Below are 16361 nucleotides of genomic sequence, written 5' to 3'. Positions count from 1 at the left end.
AGAAATGTCCACTTTGTGAGTATCGGAGTTCATTTAGAAAAAAATGAATTAGCCACTTTGAAGCAAATCATGATATTAAAATTATCCGAAGTAATACCAATTTTGCTGGAATTGAGGAGTTCAAAGAGTACTTAAAAATAATTGAGAAAAAGACCAAGTCTCGTTTTGTGAAAAAAATGTCAACAACAAATATTTTGAAGTTTGAGTGTAATAGGTCGGGGGAGTATGTGCCTATAAAGGCTATAAAGGATCGAAATCGGGCACTGAAAACCAATGGCAGTAATAAAATAAATGCATTTTTTCCTGAATCACTGACAGTGAGCATTAACAAGAACGGAAACTATGAGTGCGAATTTCTAGAAAATCATATAGGTCATACCAATGATATAGGACATTTGTTTCTAAGTGAAGAAGAAAGAAATGATTTGGCAGTCAAAATCGCATCAAAAATACCATTTGATGTTATTTTGGATAATTTTAGCTTAATTGTCAGAAAAGTGAATAATATTGCATATTGGTTAAATCTTAGAAAACATTAAAGTGTCATTGAAAATTTGAGCTTTACTAAAGAAATAATAGTTTTAAAAAATGTCATTGATATTTTCAAATTCCTCGCAAAATTACAATCCAAGTAAAGTTCAAATATAGACATTTTATAAACCAATACTTAATAAAGATGACACATAGGGTAAGTTGTAAATTTAAATATACCTAAATAAAAATCTGCTATGATCCAGTGCATTACAACTATGAATACATACTGTATGGAGGGTATTTGATAGCCTAATAAATGGTCAAAACACAGACACAGACCAAATAGGTAGATTTAAAATAACAAATATTTGTTGCGCATGCTTTTCTGTACTGGGACGATTTGTGAGACTTTCTAGGTATCCGCTTGTATATATTACTTAGTTATAGTATCATGACTATGACAACACTTAATATTAATTTCTATCGGAAGCAGAATTAATTGAGTTACATTTGAATATTCCAGATTCCTAATGCATATTTCTCTACGAGTACCCAACAACTTAAAGTTTCATAAAAGAAAGGGACATTTTTCATATTTAGTCCCAGTGAAGATAGCCTCAAGTTACCAGTCAATTTAAGAAAACATCATACTAAGAAATATAAAAAAAAATCAGGTTTTGATATATGAAATACCTCAATGATATAAACATATAAGTTGCTCTGCATTTTTTTATTCTTTATCTCACCTGAGGTATCCTCATTCTTTAAGTCTCCAAGATCAAGAGAGGTGGATAGCTGACTGTCTATATATCTTGGATCATCTTCAACAAACTCTTGATTAATTTCAGCTTTTACAGTCCTATCTAAAAAAATTTAATTTCATCATTTTTATTAGTAATTATTATTACTTATGTTACCTGAGTTATCCCCATCTGGTTCATTCTTCAAGTCTCTCAGATCAAGGGAGGTGGATACCTGACTCTCTACATATCTTGGATTACCTTCAACAAACTCTTCCTTAATTTCAGTTTTTACAGCCCTAGCTAATAAAAAATACGAATTACATCCCATTTTTTAGAACTAATTACCAAAGAATATAGACGCTTTGGTTAACTTGAATTTGGGTGCAATGAACATAACCTATAGATATGTTTGACGTTAACGTTAAATGTAAGCTTAATATACGTCAGTGTTGCCATATACTCAATTATTTCACACTCTCACATATAAAATTATGGGCAAGATTTATATTATATGAAATGAAAATTTAAAATTGAAAAATGCATATATAATTAAACAAAAACGTGAAAGATATATATAATTAAAAGCAGTAAAATTATACCTATAAATATTATAAAATAAAATTATATCTTACATTTAAAATACTTATACCTATAAATATTTACATTTAAAATACTTATATAATAAAAACCATTGAAATTATGCTTATTGTAAAAATTAATAGTTTAGAAACTTTTTAAAAACTACAGAATAAAGTAAAGTTAAATGAAAAAAAAAATAGGTTAAACAAAAGAATGCACTAAATATTTAGCTATATTTAAAGTAAAAAATACTATTTTATGAATGCTTTTTAATATGAATTAAAAAATTGTGGCTTCTCATAACAAAACATATAAAAATTAATGGGAAAATCCCAGTAGTTGGCTGTATACCATCGTTTAAAGAACTTATACAGAAGTAAAACACTTCACTATAGTTCGATGCCAAGGTTATGTTCATTGCACCAGTGTTACCAATGGCTGGGCATGGAAAGATGCACCTCCCTGTCAAAAATTATGCGATTTTGTCCAAAATTATGCGCTGTGTTGTAAAACGTGTGAAGCAATCAACAAACATCAAACAAACCTTATTTTTATGTCCTTACTGTCATCTGTCACGTCCTGTCAGTTGTCATTGTAATAGTGATTGAAAATCATGATTGAAAATGGATTGAAAGCGTGTCACAGTCACAAAACAAATAAACAAAATGGTAAATGATGGTAAACAAAATAAACAAGAAACTGAAAAGAAAATAAGTAGGATTGAGGTTTAATTTTTATTTGTTGATTTAAGAGTATGTTAACTGTCATATAAAAGCTTGGCTAGGTTAGAGTGCCTTAAAATGCGAAATGCCCAAAAAAAGTGTGTGATACTGGTACACCAGTGTTACCAATGGCTGGGCATGGAAAGATGCACCTCCCTGTCAAAAATTATGCGATTTTGTCCAAAATTATGCGCTGTGTTGTAAAACGTGTGAAGCAATCAACAAACATCAAACAAACCTTATTTTTATGTCCTTACTGTCATCTGTCACGTCCTGTCAGTTGTCATTGTAATAGTGATTGAAAATCATGATTGAAAATGGATTGAAAGCGTGTCACAGTCACAAAACAAATAAACAAAATGGTAAATGATGGTAAACAAAATAAACAAGAAACTGAAAAGAAAATAAGTAGGATTGAGGTTTAATTTTTATTTGTTGATTTAAGAGTATGTTAACTGTCATATAAAAGCTTGGCTAGGTTAGAGTGCCTTAAAATGCGAAATGCCCAAAAAAAGTGTGTGATACTGGTACACCCTTGCCCTTGATGGTTATGTTATAACTTAAAAACAAGAATATGGCGCATCTAGACTGGATTAATTTTAATAGGTGAGTACATAATTATATATATTTTTATCCTATTTAACTACAATTCATTTGATTGTGGAACCTGTTCACTTTTTAATGCTTATATGGTACTAAGAATAAGAACTATTCCATCATCATAGGCATATGAAAATATGCTCTTAAAGTGGCAACTGGGAACTGCAAGGTTCTAGTAAAATATCTATGGAAACTGAATACAATAAAAATTATAATTATGACTCTTTCCTACATATTTGTAATACTTTTTTTATAATTATGTAGTTTAACTTTTTTTTATTTTATTTCAGAATACCTTATGTACTGTGTCCTGTGTCATGAGCAATTGATGAACCTGTCTAGTTCCTCCATGGTATTTTTCTATGTTTCCTAGAGACAACTTATTGTGGAAGGAGTTTACTTATGTGCTTTTGAGGATAACAATGATACTCCTGTTATTCATATCAGCAAAGAAAATGTACCTTTGCAATTGAAAACTGTTGCATATACCTCAGATCGGTAAAATGTGAATACAAAAAGAACATGTTCAACTAATTTGTCTTCCTCAGAAACTGAAGACATAAAAGTTTGCAAATTATTTGCCAAGTTATTTTCTTTACTTAAAATATTATCAGGAAAATAGGATATTTTGAAAAATATACATCATTTGTAATATTTTAGCTTTAATAATCAGTTATGAATGGTACTTACAAGTAAACAACAGATTAAATATCTTAAACTAATGTAAATTATTCTATTAAAACAAAAACATAGGTAAACTTAAAGTAGAAACATACTATATTAAAATACAAGCTACTGATTGTCTTTCCATGTATTATGGCCTAGCATTTTTTTGGATGGTATGAATTTTAAGCAACCGCCATTCTTTTCAACTCCTGCTTTGGTTGCCAAAATAGCCTTTGCTGTTGAAGAGTTTAATAAATTCCGTTTGTCACTTTTTATGTTAAACAAATCACTAAATATACGTTCTACACTAGCATTAGAGAATGGCAAAACAAAAAGTAGCTGTAGCGTTTTTTTTAAATTCGGAAATAAAAAAGCATTAGCATCATTTTTTAAATTAAATATTTGAGACCAATATTGCTCACAGTCATCTGAATTTAAATTTAATTTTTCAAAGTCTAATAAAGCGTGTCTTCTCCATTCATTATCTAACTCCTGAATATTAACATATTCTTTTAAAATAGGGAATTGATTAGTTACACATTGTAATGATTTTATTTCAAAGCTTTGTGCAATTTTGGGATCCAATATTGAAATTATTTTATAGATAGGGTCGTTAAAGGTGAATCGATTTTTAATATTACTAACTAACTCTATATAGAATTCTAAAATACATTTAAAAAAACTATCAAATTCTTTTTGGTTCAAATTTGGCTTTTTTTTTAATTCTTTCAAGCTTTCTGTTGCAGCAACTCCTATATAAATATCATGTAAACTAACAAAATTTGTAGGGTTTTCATGGTTAAGTCTAAATATGTCGTTGGTTCTTTTTATTACAGACATCTTTATAAAATTAGAACACAGCGTTCTCAACAGAGTTTCAGTTTGTGGCTGAACCTTACAAAGAAGTGGTTTTTCTGACTGAAAGAGTAAATTGAAATCTGTCATTAGTCCTAAAGAATATGACATAAACTCTAGATACACCGGTGTGAACAAATTTGACATGGTTTCCAACATTGTTTCTGTTGTAATTGACGGGTCTTCAAATACATACTCTGTCAAATATGCTCTAAGTGGCTCATATTGCTCAAGTACTCTATCGACACATTCTTTAATAGATAACCATCTTGTTATGGCTGGAGAGAGTATCTTGTGAATTTTCACTTGAAAAAAATTTTGGAACTCTATAAATTTGTGTCTCCTCAAAGCACTCCTATTAAAATGACTGCCTATGTTCCGTAGCAGATCTTCCACATGCCTAGGTAATTTTAAACAGGCTTTTGATGTAGCTAAATGTGCCATATGACATGAGCATCTAATGCATACTATGTGTGGAAATTCTTCTTTTAACTTGGAAAATACAGAGTTAAACTCTCCAACCATAACATTGGTGGTATCTGATGAAAACCCTACAAAATTAGTCAGTGGAATATTCTTTGAAGTTAAACAGTTCTTTAGAATACCATATAAATCACTAGCTGTTGATCCATGAGCCTCGACAAGATCAAAAAATTGTGTTTTGGTTGAATTATTTTCATAAATTATAGTAGTGAATGCACATTGCTTTTTTACTGAAATATCAGTAGTTTCATCCATAACCAAAGAAAAAAAACATCCTGGCTCCCTTAATTTAATATATAGTTCTTCAAGAAAATTATACCCCAAGTTATTGCAAATAATTGACTTAGCTTTGGTTCGTTTTAAGTGTAATTGTTTAGCAATTTTCGAGTCATAACATATATTTTGAATTAAAGGAGTTAGGGTGTCTACTAATAAAAATGGCAGGTTATTGCTTGCCAACAAGGCACATAACTTTAACTCTGCCGTTTTTACAGCTACATCATCAGCATTTGGTTTATACAATTCAGTGAGTTTAGTATTGCTCGCCACTTTTGTCCAATTTAATTTATGCCTTTCACTTATTGAATGTTTTAGTAATACACTTTTATGAGCTACAATATCACAATCACATACCTTGCAATAGGCGTACTCATTACCCTCAGATGATGGTTGTTTTATTGATTTTTCTAACCAATTCTTAAACTGTGGTACACTTTTCCAAGAGCTGTTAAAAGTCTTCTTTTTTTCACTCTTTGATGCTTTCTCTATTTTTATTTTCTTTTTTGCTGGTGTAGGATCATTCTAAAAATATAATCATAATTTAGATGGTGTAAATCAATAAAATATTAGTCAAAGTCAAATACAAATGTATTTCACTACTGTAGTAGTTTTAAATCTTTCTCATATTATACCTAATTTCTGTAATTATATCTGATATTTGTAGTTTATAGTTTAATTTAATTATATTATCTATATAATTTTAATAAATAAATACGATATGAAGTCTGTGTTTTTATGTAATTTTTATAAAATTATCAATTGCTTCAATACATTACCATAGTATCGCCATTGTCACTCATAATATGAGAATGTGTGGGAGCAGGATAAATAGGGGAGCCTTCAACTTGATGACTGCAACCTGGCTTTTCTACATCAAGTGGTACTGGGGAATCTTTCTGCTTATTTGTCTCTGTTTCCTGATGTTTACTCTAAAAAACAATTTGCTTTATTAAAACACAAAATTTAATTTTAAGAAGCTTAAAAGATCTATACAAAATCTACTGAACTTTTACCTCTCATTCACAGCAGGTATATGTTGGTAATTTTGATTTTTGAAGAAGCATAAAGATATTGTAAACTATATGGTACTTAAAAAAACCAATAAGTACCATTAATTATTGTATAGGAAATGATTTTTTGATGTGAACAAAAAATAATTATTTTAAACTATTGAACATGCATCCTAGAAGGTACAAATTTAGTTATGGTTAATGCTTATGTGATTTCTCTATATATATATATATATATATATATATATATATATATATATATATATATATATATATATATATATATATATATATATATATATATATATATATATATAAATGATTGTAACTTTTAACTATTTTTTATATTTACCTTAAAACTGAAAAGCCACTTATCCATTTTCTATATATTTTTTAGTTTCTTTGCACAAACACAACACACAAAGTAACAGTTGAAGAAGTACACTTGAATAATTAATTTTTTTTTTCAATTTGTGCCTTATATTTATATATGTAATTTAATGTGAAATCCCTGTAAATACAAATGTGAAGTACCTACCTACTCAAATATATGTGAAACCTTTCCTTCAATGTGTATTGATTGGGTATTGTCAGATAGGGGGATTTTTCTGGTGAGAAATATTTGCTTGGGGAATAACAGGGCACTTTATAGTTAGATTCTTACTACAAAGAATGAAAAATGATTTTAATGTAAATGTTATTTATATTATACAAATGACCTTTTCCTTTTCAGTACCTTTCAATAATTGCTCCCTCCAAATAATGGTGAAATTTTTAAAACAAATTTATTTTTTGGTTTTGAGATATTTAATATGTCTTGGCAGACCTCACCCGCCTACTCCTGTTACTATGGGAAATTGAGATTCATATACTTGTTATGCAGTTTTTTTCGGTTTCTTACAAATTATTACATATATAGAAATTATTACATTTTATGATCTGACAAAGTAAGGAATAGAGATTCCTATAATTTTGTTAGATACACTTCTAGATGTTAACCTATGGTATTATTCTATGGCCTCATGAATGTTGCTGCTGTCAATTCGTTCGAATTATAAAAAAAACAATTCAGAAGAATTTAAACATTGCTGAAAAATATTTGAAAGATTTAGGAATATGACAAAATAAAATATGAGGAAAGCTTTGTACCCTCATTTAGCTTGAGTTGTACAACAACCAGCATTACACTTATCAAATACCCCTATACCAGGCCCATTAGAAATGACCACCAATAAAAAAAAGAAATTGCAAATACTAAAAAAGATAGAAAACGCGATATTTTTGCACATTTTGTCTGTCCTGGTTGTGTATGGAGAACATTGTAGCATGTTGCTCTGAATGCACAGAGAACAATTTGGAGTAAAATTCAAAGTTGTATTTTGAGCAGAGAATTTTTCTGTTTATTGTTATAACCAAATTTGTGTAGGTTAATATTTGTATTTTAATAAAACATCTGTAGGAATTTTGGAAAACATTTGTTTACCAAGTGCTAATAAAAGTTAAACAAAGCAGAAAATTAAAGGTTTTAGATTAATTCCTATATTTTTTGAAAAATAAAACAACAAAAATAGAATAACATAAGGTCCTTAAGTAATAGACACGTAAACCGACAAAATACTTAAAAACATTATGTGAATGTTATCTGAAATTTGTAAGTCATTTAAATTTTGGTCCTGATGGACTCCACAGGTGACTTTTTCAGACCACCCGTCCACTCCCGGGTTAACCCTAAACCACTCTTAATGAAGGTGACTCAGGTGGCCGAAAATCAATTTTTACATGTTGTAAATTTATTTTCGATATAATGCCGCCATAGAATGGAAATTTTCTTCCATAAAGTAATTTTTATTTGCTAAAGTTAATGCTGTATAACTATAAAATGTCAGGTCAGTACAAACATCTTTTTTTAAAGGAAAAAAGAAGACGCGGACTCTTCTTATAAACGTTGTAAGCTGTGGCTTGGCCTTGGCTTTTTCTTTTGCTTAGCTGGATTATGCGAAATTGTGCGATTTTATGAAGGATGCGAAAATTATGCGCTGGGAATTAAATTATGCGCAAATCGCATAATTATGCGCCGATTGGCAACACTGATACGCATGCCCGATTCTGGTTGTGCTGTCAAAAACACTTGCTTATTCTTTAATTCTGGTTGTTTCGATAGTCCGTAGGCGTCTATGGTAAATACTCGACACAACAAGTGCATTTGACCATTTATATAATTTATTTATAGTTAAAAGGTTATAGTTATAGTTTATAGTTATAGTTAAATATATAAGTTTACAGTTATAGTTTATAGTTAAAAGTTTAATTTATATTTAAAATGTCTGGATATATTTGTGCGATTCGCGGATGTTCATCTGTGACAGGAAAAGGAATAAGTTCTTATTAGATTTCTTAAGAATACTAACAGGTAATTACTATTGCTTTGTAATTATTATTAGTTATTACATAATAGTATTGGTTTGACTTTCGAACAGTAAGCCGACGCCGACGTGTCTGTCCGAGCTATAAAAAATAAACTTTGGTCTGCCAAGGGATAGTTCAAAATGAAAACATTAAATTTGGTGTCAGTGCTATTCTTTTATTGAAAGACGCAAGTCTCCGAAGGCTCAGGTCAAAAAATTAACAGATGGTGGCCCGGCGTCAGTGCGCTCGAAGACAACAATACGAATATAGTATTTTTAGGAAATAAAAATATATAGAGGGTTTCATACACGAGAAAATTTTATATAAGAGCGTAGGCGCAAAATTTCGGGCAAATGTTTTTTAAATGTATTCATTTTTTTCGAATCCTGAAAAAACTAATAAGTATTTTTGAAAAATTTAAACGCAGAATGAAAGACCACATTATTACTGAGGGCTAAAAGTCCCCGAAAACTTCTATAATATTTATTTTAATAAGTTACAGGGGTGAAAAAAAAAGAGAAAATTTAGTGTGATTTTTTAATTTCAAATATCTCATTCAAAAAAACTTTTTGTTTATTCTAAGTGACTTTCGGCCCTCGGTAATAATGTAATCTTTCATTCTGTGTTTAAATTTTTCAAAATATTTGTTAGTTTTCTCAGGATTCCAAAAAATGTTAAAAAGCATTGGCCCGAAATTTTGCGCCTACGCTCTTAAACGAAACAAAGACATTACTAAAATGCTCAAACTAAAAATTGTTGGAAACATAATTAGACCGATAATTGGGAAAATCTTAAATTACAATAGAACAAGACTTCAAAATTGCAAAAACATGGTTGCAAATAAACAAACTTACATTAAATTATGAAAATTGGTTGCCTGTAAAGTCGGTTTTACGGCAAAGATTTTACGTGAACAACGTCTTTTCTCGGTAGAATATTTATTGATATGAATATTATTAAATTGCACAATAGGAACAAGGAATTGAATGAAAATAAGAATTGCACAAATTTTAAATATAGAAATATATTTTGTTTACTAAAACATTGTACATGTAAACATAAACTTAACTAATTTCTATTTGAGTGATTTTGTTGAGGATAGGACGATGATAGGAGAAATAGCATCGCACCAGCGGACCGATCATGTTTGAGTGGGAGAGAGACGCAAGGCATTCGCCGGTCCGGCGGGCCTCTCTCTCGTTCGGTGACTCATCGTAACAGACGTGAGCGGGCGTTACACTTTTTCATGAGTGACTCCGAGCCACAACCTAATTTAGACGTTTTCACGTCAAAAACTAAATAGGTACTCATCTACTTTTTGCTATATACAAAAGTTGTCTGCCTATTTTTAATTCGTTAAATATAAATAAAAAAGATCAAATATATGGATCGAAGTACATAAAAATATTTAGGAGTTTTAAATGGGAATTACAAATAAAAAATATTAAAACTTTATTTGTTGCATAGATATCTCAATATTTAGTGACATTTTTGTGACTTAGTCAGGAGAAAACTGTAAATTTATTAAGATTAGATATTGACAAAAGTTAAATATTTCATAACTTACAATATACTTAGAATATACTAATACTCTTATAGTTGTAAGTAATAAAGTGATATTTATAAATACAGAAAAAGTTCTTTGTTTAAAATTTGTCTGTTAAAAATTTGTAGTGCCAAAGTGTGGATAGAAGCTTGCAGACAAGAAGATTTGTTATTCAAAATGGATTCACTTTATAATAATTATAGGATTTGTGAACTGCATTTTAAAGATAGGTAATGTTATTGTAAAAGGAAATAAAAGAAAAACGTGGCGCATGACGCAGTACCTTCAATGATCTTTGTTATTTATATTTAACGAATAAAAAATGGCAGACAACTTATGTATATAGCAAAAAGTAGATGAGTACCTATTTAGTTTTTCATAATTTAATGTAAGTTTGTTTATTGCAACCATGTTTTTGCAATTTTGAGGTCTTGTTCTGTTGTAATTTTAAGATTTTTAGTAATTTCTTTGTTTCGCTTAAGAGCGTAGGCGCAAAATTTCGGGCCAATGCTTTTTAAATACAATCATTTTTTTCGAATCCTGAGAAAACTAACAAATATTTTGAAAAATTTAAACACAGAATGAAAGATTACATTATTACCGAGGGCCGAAAGTCCCTTAGAATAACAAAAAGTTTTTTTGAATGAGATGTTTGAAATTAAAAATCACACTAAATTTTCTCTTTTTTTTTCACCCCCTGTAACTTATTAAAATAAACATTATAGGTGTTTTCAAGGGACTTTCGGCCCTCAGTAATAATGTAGTCTTTCATTCTGCGTTAAATTTTCAAAATACTTATTAGTTTTTTCAGGATTCGAAAAAAATGAATGCATTTAAAAAACATTGGCCCGAAATTTTGCGCAAACGCTCTTAAGATTTATATTGTGTGATATGCCCACTGACTATTAATTTTCTGGTTGTTAGCTGTCATTGCGGCTTGGCCACGTAACTTCAAAGGACTGTCGCTTCCTGCTGTGTTCGGTTGTGTTCGGTTGTTCTCTGATATAGCCCCTACAATGACATCAACAATAGACAGCCAATGGAAAAAATAGAAATTATCCGAATGTTGGGAGCAAAATATCCGAAATTATCCGAATGTTAGGAACCAAAATATCCGAAATTATTCCGAATTCATAAAAATCGAAAAAGAAGACTAATTAAAAGGCATAATTGACAAGAAAAATGGCAAGAAAACAAGATTAGTTTGATAGATATATATAGTTTATTTAAATAAAAAACAACAAACCATACTATAAACACAGCAAGATTAACAAATATTAACTCAAACCTATATTAGAAATACTTATTGTTTACATACATAATCATAATAGGTTGTAGGAGTTTACGAAAGTCAAAACGAAAACGGATTTTAAAAATTAATTTTCGTAACAAAATTTATTTATTGAGAACGTACAAGTATGGTAACCAACTACAAAACAAAAAGCTCTTAATCTAATTAAACACTGGTATATATAGTCTTTCTATATGTCGTCACACATTGGATATCAGGGACGTAACTTAGGAACTAGCTAGGTACAGCTAAATCAAATACCAATGAATAAATAAAAAAAAGCTAAATAAAAAGTTGAAAGACTGAAAAACTAAGTAAAGAAGGGATAACAATTCCTAGTATCCTACATATTGTTCTGAAGCTATTTTCTTGTGGCATTTAAATTAATTTATATTTAAATGGGATATAAGCCACAATTAAAGGTTAAAATACGTTTATTGACGTTTCAATTTCCACTTCGGAAATCGTTCTCAAAATACAAGTATTTTGAGAACGACTATATAAAAAATTCTAATAATAAAACGTTTGCATTGACGTATTTATTCGCTTTTCTAAATAGATCATGCTCCAATAATATTTTAAATAGTTGCTATCTACCTTATTACTGGTTGCCTAATGGTAAGGTTGAATAAAGAACATAAAAATCCAATTGTTAACATCGATGGTTTGTTTAGAGTTTAGATGTCCTGCATAGATGGTGAAATATCAAAAAATGATAACCAACATGGATGTTTTAACATCATCCATCAGAAAAAAGCATCGATGAAAATTATAGTTGACTTGTTGACATGACATTTTAACCCTTTCTTTCTTTTCTTGATGTTGACATTGATTGGATATTAATAACTGGGTTGCCAATGTCCTGAAAATTATCCCGATTTCGGATAATTTCGTGACCATCGGATAATTTTCGGATTGAAACAATTTTTTGGATAGATTTCGGATATTCAAGGGTTTATCGACTTTTATTTTTAAACATAATTAAATTTTTATAAACTTAAATAGCTAAATTGCGAATGTACATAGAACTGCAAATTCTATTCTCATATAATCGAAGATGATGGAACATATGAATTATTTCAGCGCCCTCTGTTGATAAATAGTATAATTTTGGTTTACTATTTTACTCATATTTTACTGTACAAAAATCCACGGATCTTTGGAATTGACAAAAATCGAATTTCATTTCAATACGTTTCAATACAAGTCTAAAAGGTCGAAGTAATCAAGAATTCCGCTGTAGGCTAGCGAGCGAAAGAAATTTCCATTCCATGGTGGCATGCGGCATTACAAAACAAATTATTTACATGTAAAAATCGAGTTTTAGGTCACGAGTTGTTAGGATTAACACTCCGATACACAAAGGTGGACTATCAGAGGGGGGTTTATGCTCTAAAGGCTATTTCTTACATAAATAAATAATATACATATCTGGTTTTTTTCAGTAGATATCCTTTAAGGGACCCAGAAAAAAAGTACCTACTTATCTAAATATTTTACAAAAATATAGGCTTTTATTTTTTGAAATATAAATCATTTTGTCCAAATAGACGAACATCGTGTGGTCATGTAACCATATATCGGCTGTGAATTAAAGTCACTTTGACGCAGAATATAGCCAAAATGGAAGGCTAAGAATTTGGGGAATTATTGAGTCAATATAAGAACAGGAATTGTTATCCCTTCTTTACTTAGTTTTTTCAGTTTTTCAACGTTTTATTTAGTTTTTTTTTTATTTATTCATTGGTATTTGATTTAGCTGTACCTAGCTGGTTCTACAACGTTATGATTATGTATGTAAGAAATAAGTATTTTTATATGGATTTTAGGAGTTAATAAATTTTTAATTAATTTGGTTGTTTTTATGTATTATTTGTTGTTTTTTATTTAAATAAATATATTTCTATCAAACTAATCTGTTTTCTTTGCCATTTGTCATATTAATTGTCATTTGTCATCTACCAATGTGTCAATGTCAACTGTCAATGTCATTATGCCTTTAATTAGTCTTCTTTTTCGATTTTAATGAATTCGGATATTTGGTTCCTAACATTCGGATAATTTCAGGACCCTTAAGCTAGCGAGGACACATGAGCGGAATCCAATTAACCTACGTATTATTTTTCACCCATTTTCATAATTTATTACCATCCTAATAATTTTTCACCACCAAACCAACCTTAGGGGAGCGATTCTGCTGCTTAAGATTCAAGCTAGCAGAATTCAAAAAAGAAACTTTTTGTTGATGGCATATTTTTTCACCCATTTTTCACTAATTTATTACCACCCTAATAATTTTTCACCACCAGCCCTACCTTAAGGGGAGCGATTCTGCTGGCTTAAGATTCAAGCTAGCAGATTCAAAAAAGAAACTTTATTGTTGATGGCATATTTTTTCACCCATTTTTCACTAATTTATTACCACCCTAATAATTTTTCACCACCAAACCAACCTACGGGGGAGCGATTCTGCTGGCTTAAGGTTCAAGCTAGCAGAATTAAAAAAAAAAATTTTTTTTGTAGTGATGGCATATTTTTTCACCAATTTTTCACTAATTTATTACCACCCTAATAATTTTTCACCACCAAACCCCTCTTAATGAGAGCGATTCTGCTGCTTAAAGTTTAAGCTAGCATAATTAAAAAAAACTTTTTGTTGATGACATATTTTTTTTCACCCATTTTTACTAATTTATTACCACCCCAATAATTTTTCACCACCAAACTACCCTTAATGGGAGCGGTTCCTCTGGCTTAAGGTTCAAGATAGCAGAATTAAAAAAAATTTTTTGTTGCTGGCATATTTTTTCACCCATTTTTCACTAATTTATTACCACCCTATTATTGTATCACCATCAACCACCCTTAAGGGGAGCTATTCTGCTGACTTGCGGTTCAAGCTATACCACAGGTGTTTTGCTAAGTTTTTACGAATTTATTACCACCCTAGTAATTTTTCACCCCTTAACTACCCCTTGTGAAAAGTCATTAATTGTGTTAGATTAAAATTTAAGGAGAATTTTTTTTTTCAAATTACTGGTCCACTACTTATAACTGAAATAAAAAAATGTTTTGTTAAGTTTTTTACTAAACTTTGACCATCCTGATAATTTTGCTCCCATAAACCTATTCGAAAACTTTCCTACCTAGCTGAATATTTGAACCAGCAAATTAGAAAAAAAACGTATTTTTGCTATACCACAGATTCTGCTAAGTTTTTACGAATTTATTACCACCCTAGTAATTTTTCACACCTATACTACCCATTGTGATAAGTCAATAATCTGTTAGGTTAAAATTTAACGTGAAAAAAAATCTTTTTTTAAAATTCACTATCCTCTACTTATAACTGACATTAAAAAGTATTTTTACCCTGATAGGTTTCCATCTCTAAACCAATCTTATTTGGAAACATTCCAGCTAGCTTAATAATCGAGCCAGCGTAATAAAAAAAAAATATTTATGATATACCCATCGAGCAAAAAGACAAAACAGTAGCTATAAAATAGTTTTCAGAATGTGTCTAGACGAGAAAATTTTAATTAAATATTAACGATAACAGTCTAAAATGTGAAACAATTGTTAAAAAACTTCAATATAAATAAGATTTCATGTGACAGTTGTACAAATAATAACATAACCCAAACTAAATTTGATTTCCTAAACAAGGAAAGACTCTCTTTCCTTGTTTAATTTGGCTTCTCAAGATGGCACTTCTGTCTAACAATATTTTTGCCCCCACTACCTTTACATTCCCTCTTTTGTCTTTTTGCTCGATGGATATACCACAGTGTTTTGCTAAGTTTTTTACGAATTTTATTACCAACTTAGTAATTTTTTATCCCTCGACTAACCGTTTAGTGAAGGTCAATAGGTTCTGCTACGTTTAAATTAAAGGTGAAAAAGTTTTGTTTTATAATTTTACTAAATACTATATATAAATAAATAAGAAACTCTCTGGTTAGTTTTACTAATGTTAACCAACATTACCAATTCCACCATCTACACATTTACGCTGGTTGAATGCAAAGCAAATCTTTTCGGAAATATGAGATACTACAGTATTATGCTAGATTGGTACTATACATTACCATCCTAGTAATTTTTCACCCTTCAACTACCCTCTATGAGGAGTCAATAATTCTACTATGTTAAAATTTAAGGTGATAAAAAATCTAATTTTATAATTTTTACTGTATTACCCTACTTGCAAGTGAAAATATAAATTGCTTGCTAGGTTTTTTACTTGATTTGATCCACTCTTTATAATTTTTGACCCCCAAAGCCTCAGTTAATGGGAAACATTCAACAAGATACACATTGACGCTAGGTGAATAAAAACTCTTTTTGAAATCACAAGAGTGCTATGCATAGAATTTTACTATATTTTTCCAGCCTAGTCATGTTTTTTCTCAACTACCCTAATTGGAAAACATTTTTAAAATGTTATCTATACTAACTAATTATTTTTTTTAACGTTTAATCATTAAAAATATGAAAACACTTTATTCCAAAAACTATAAATTTTTACCTGTTTTGAAAAATTGACTCTGATTTCGAGTCGTATTACATTGGCTAAGCGAAATCGAATCGTTAGTCCCTTTTATGTATATAAAATAACTGAAATCAAGTTGAGTTTTATAAAATCTATGGGAATTTTATATTTCACAGATTAAATTACCAGGTAAGAAACTCTGAGATAGCGCG

The 16361-nt window shown here is 29.7% G+C and overlaps 1 protein-coding gene across 1 annotated transcript; it reads right to left on the bottom strand.

Annotated features, from left to right (window-relative positions):
• Window positions 1-3867: 3867 nt before the first annotated feature.
• Window positions 3868-6892, bottom strand: LOC140431985 (uncharacterized). Its single transcript, XM_072519851.1, has 3 exons — window positions 6764-6892; window positions 6178-6330; window positions 3868-5923 (listed from the first exon to the last, which is right to left on the bottom strand). The coding sequence occupies exons 1-3, from the start codon at window positions 6788-6790 to the stop codon at window positions 3911-3913; spliced, it is 2193 nt and encodes a 730-aa protein (XP_072375952.1). The 5' UTR covers window positions 6791-6892; the 3' UTR covers window positions 3868-3910.
• Window positions 6893-16361: the final 9469 nt, after the last annotated feature.

This window comes from Diabrotica undecimpunctata, unplaced genomic scaffold, assembly GCF_040954645.1.
Source record: "Diabrotica undecimpunctata isolate CICGRU unplaced genomic scaffold, icDiaUnde3 ctg00001194.1, whole genome shotgun sequence".
Taxonomy (NCBI): Eukaryota; Metazoa; Arthropoda; class Insecta; order Coleoptera; family Chrysomelidae; genus Diabrotica; species Diabrotica undecimpunctata.
This window is presented reverse-complemented; position numbering and strand designations above follow the sequence as displayed.

Coding starts and splice junctions, on each gene's coding strand:
- LOC140431985 (XM_072519851.1), bottom strand. CDS start 6,790: ATGGATAAGTGGCTTTTCAGTTTTAAG. Junction 6,331..6,763: donor AGTGGCTTTTCAGTTTTAAG/GTAAATATAAAA, acceptor ATTGTTTTTTAG/AGTAAACATCAGGAAACAGA. Junction 5,924..6,177: donor GTGACAATGGCGATACTATG/GTAATGTATTGA, acceptor TTATATTTTTAG/AATGATCCTACACCAGCAAA.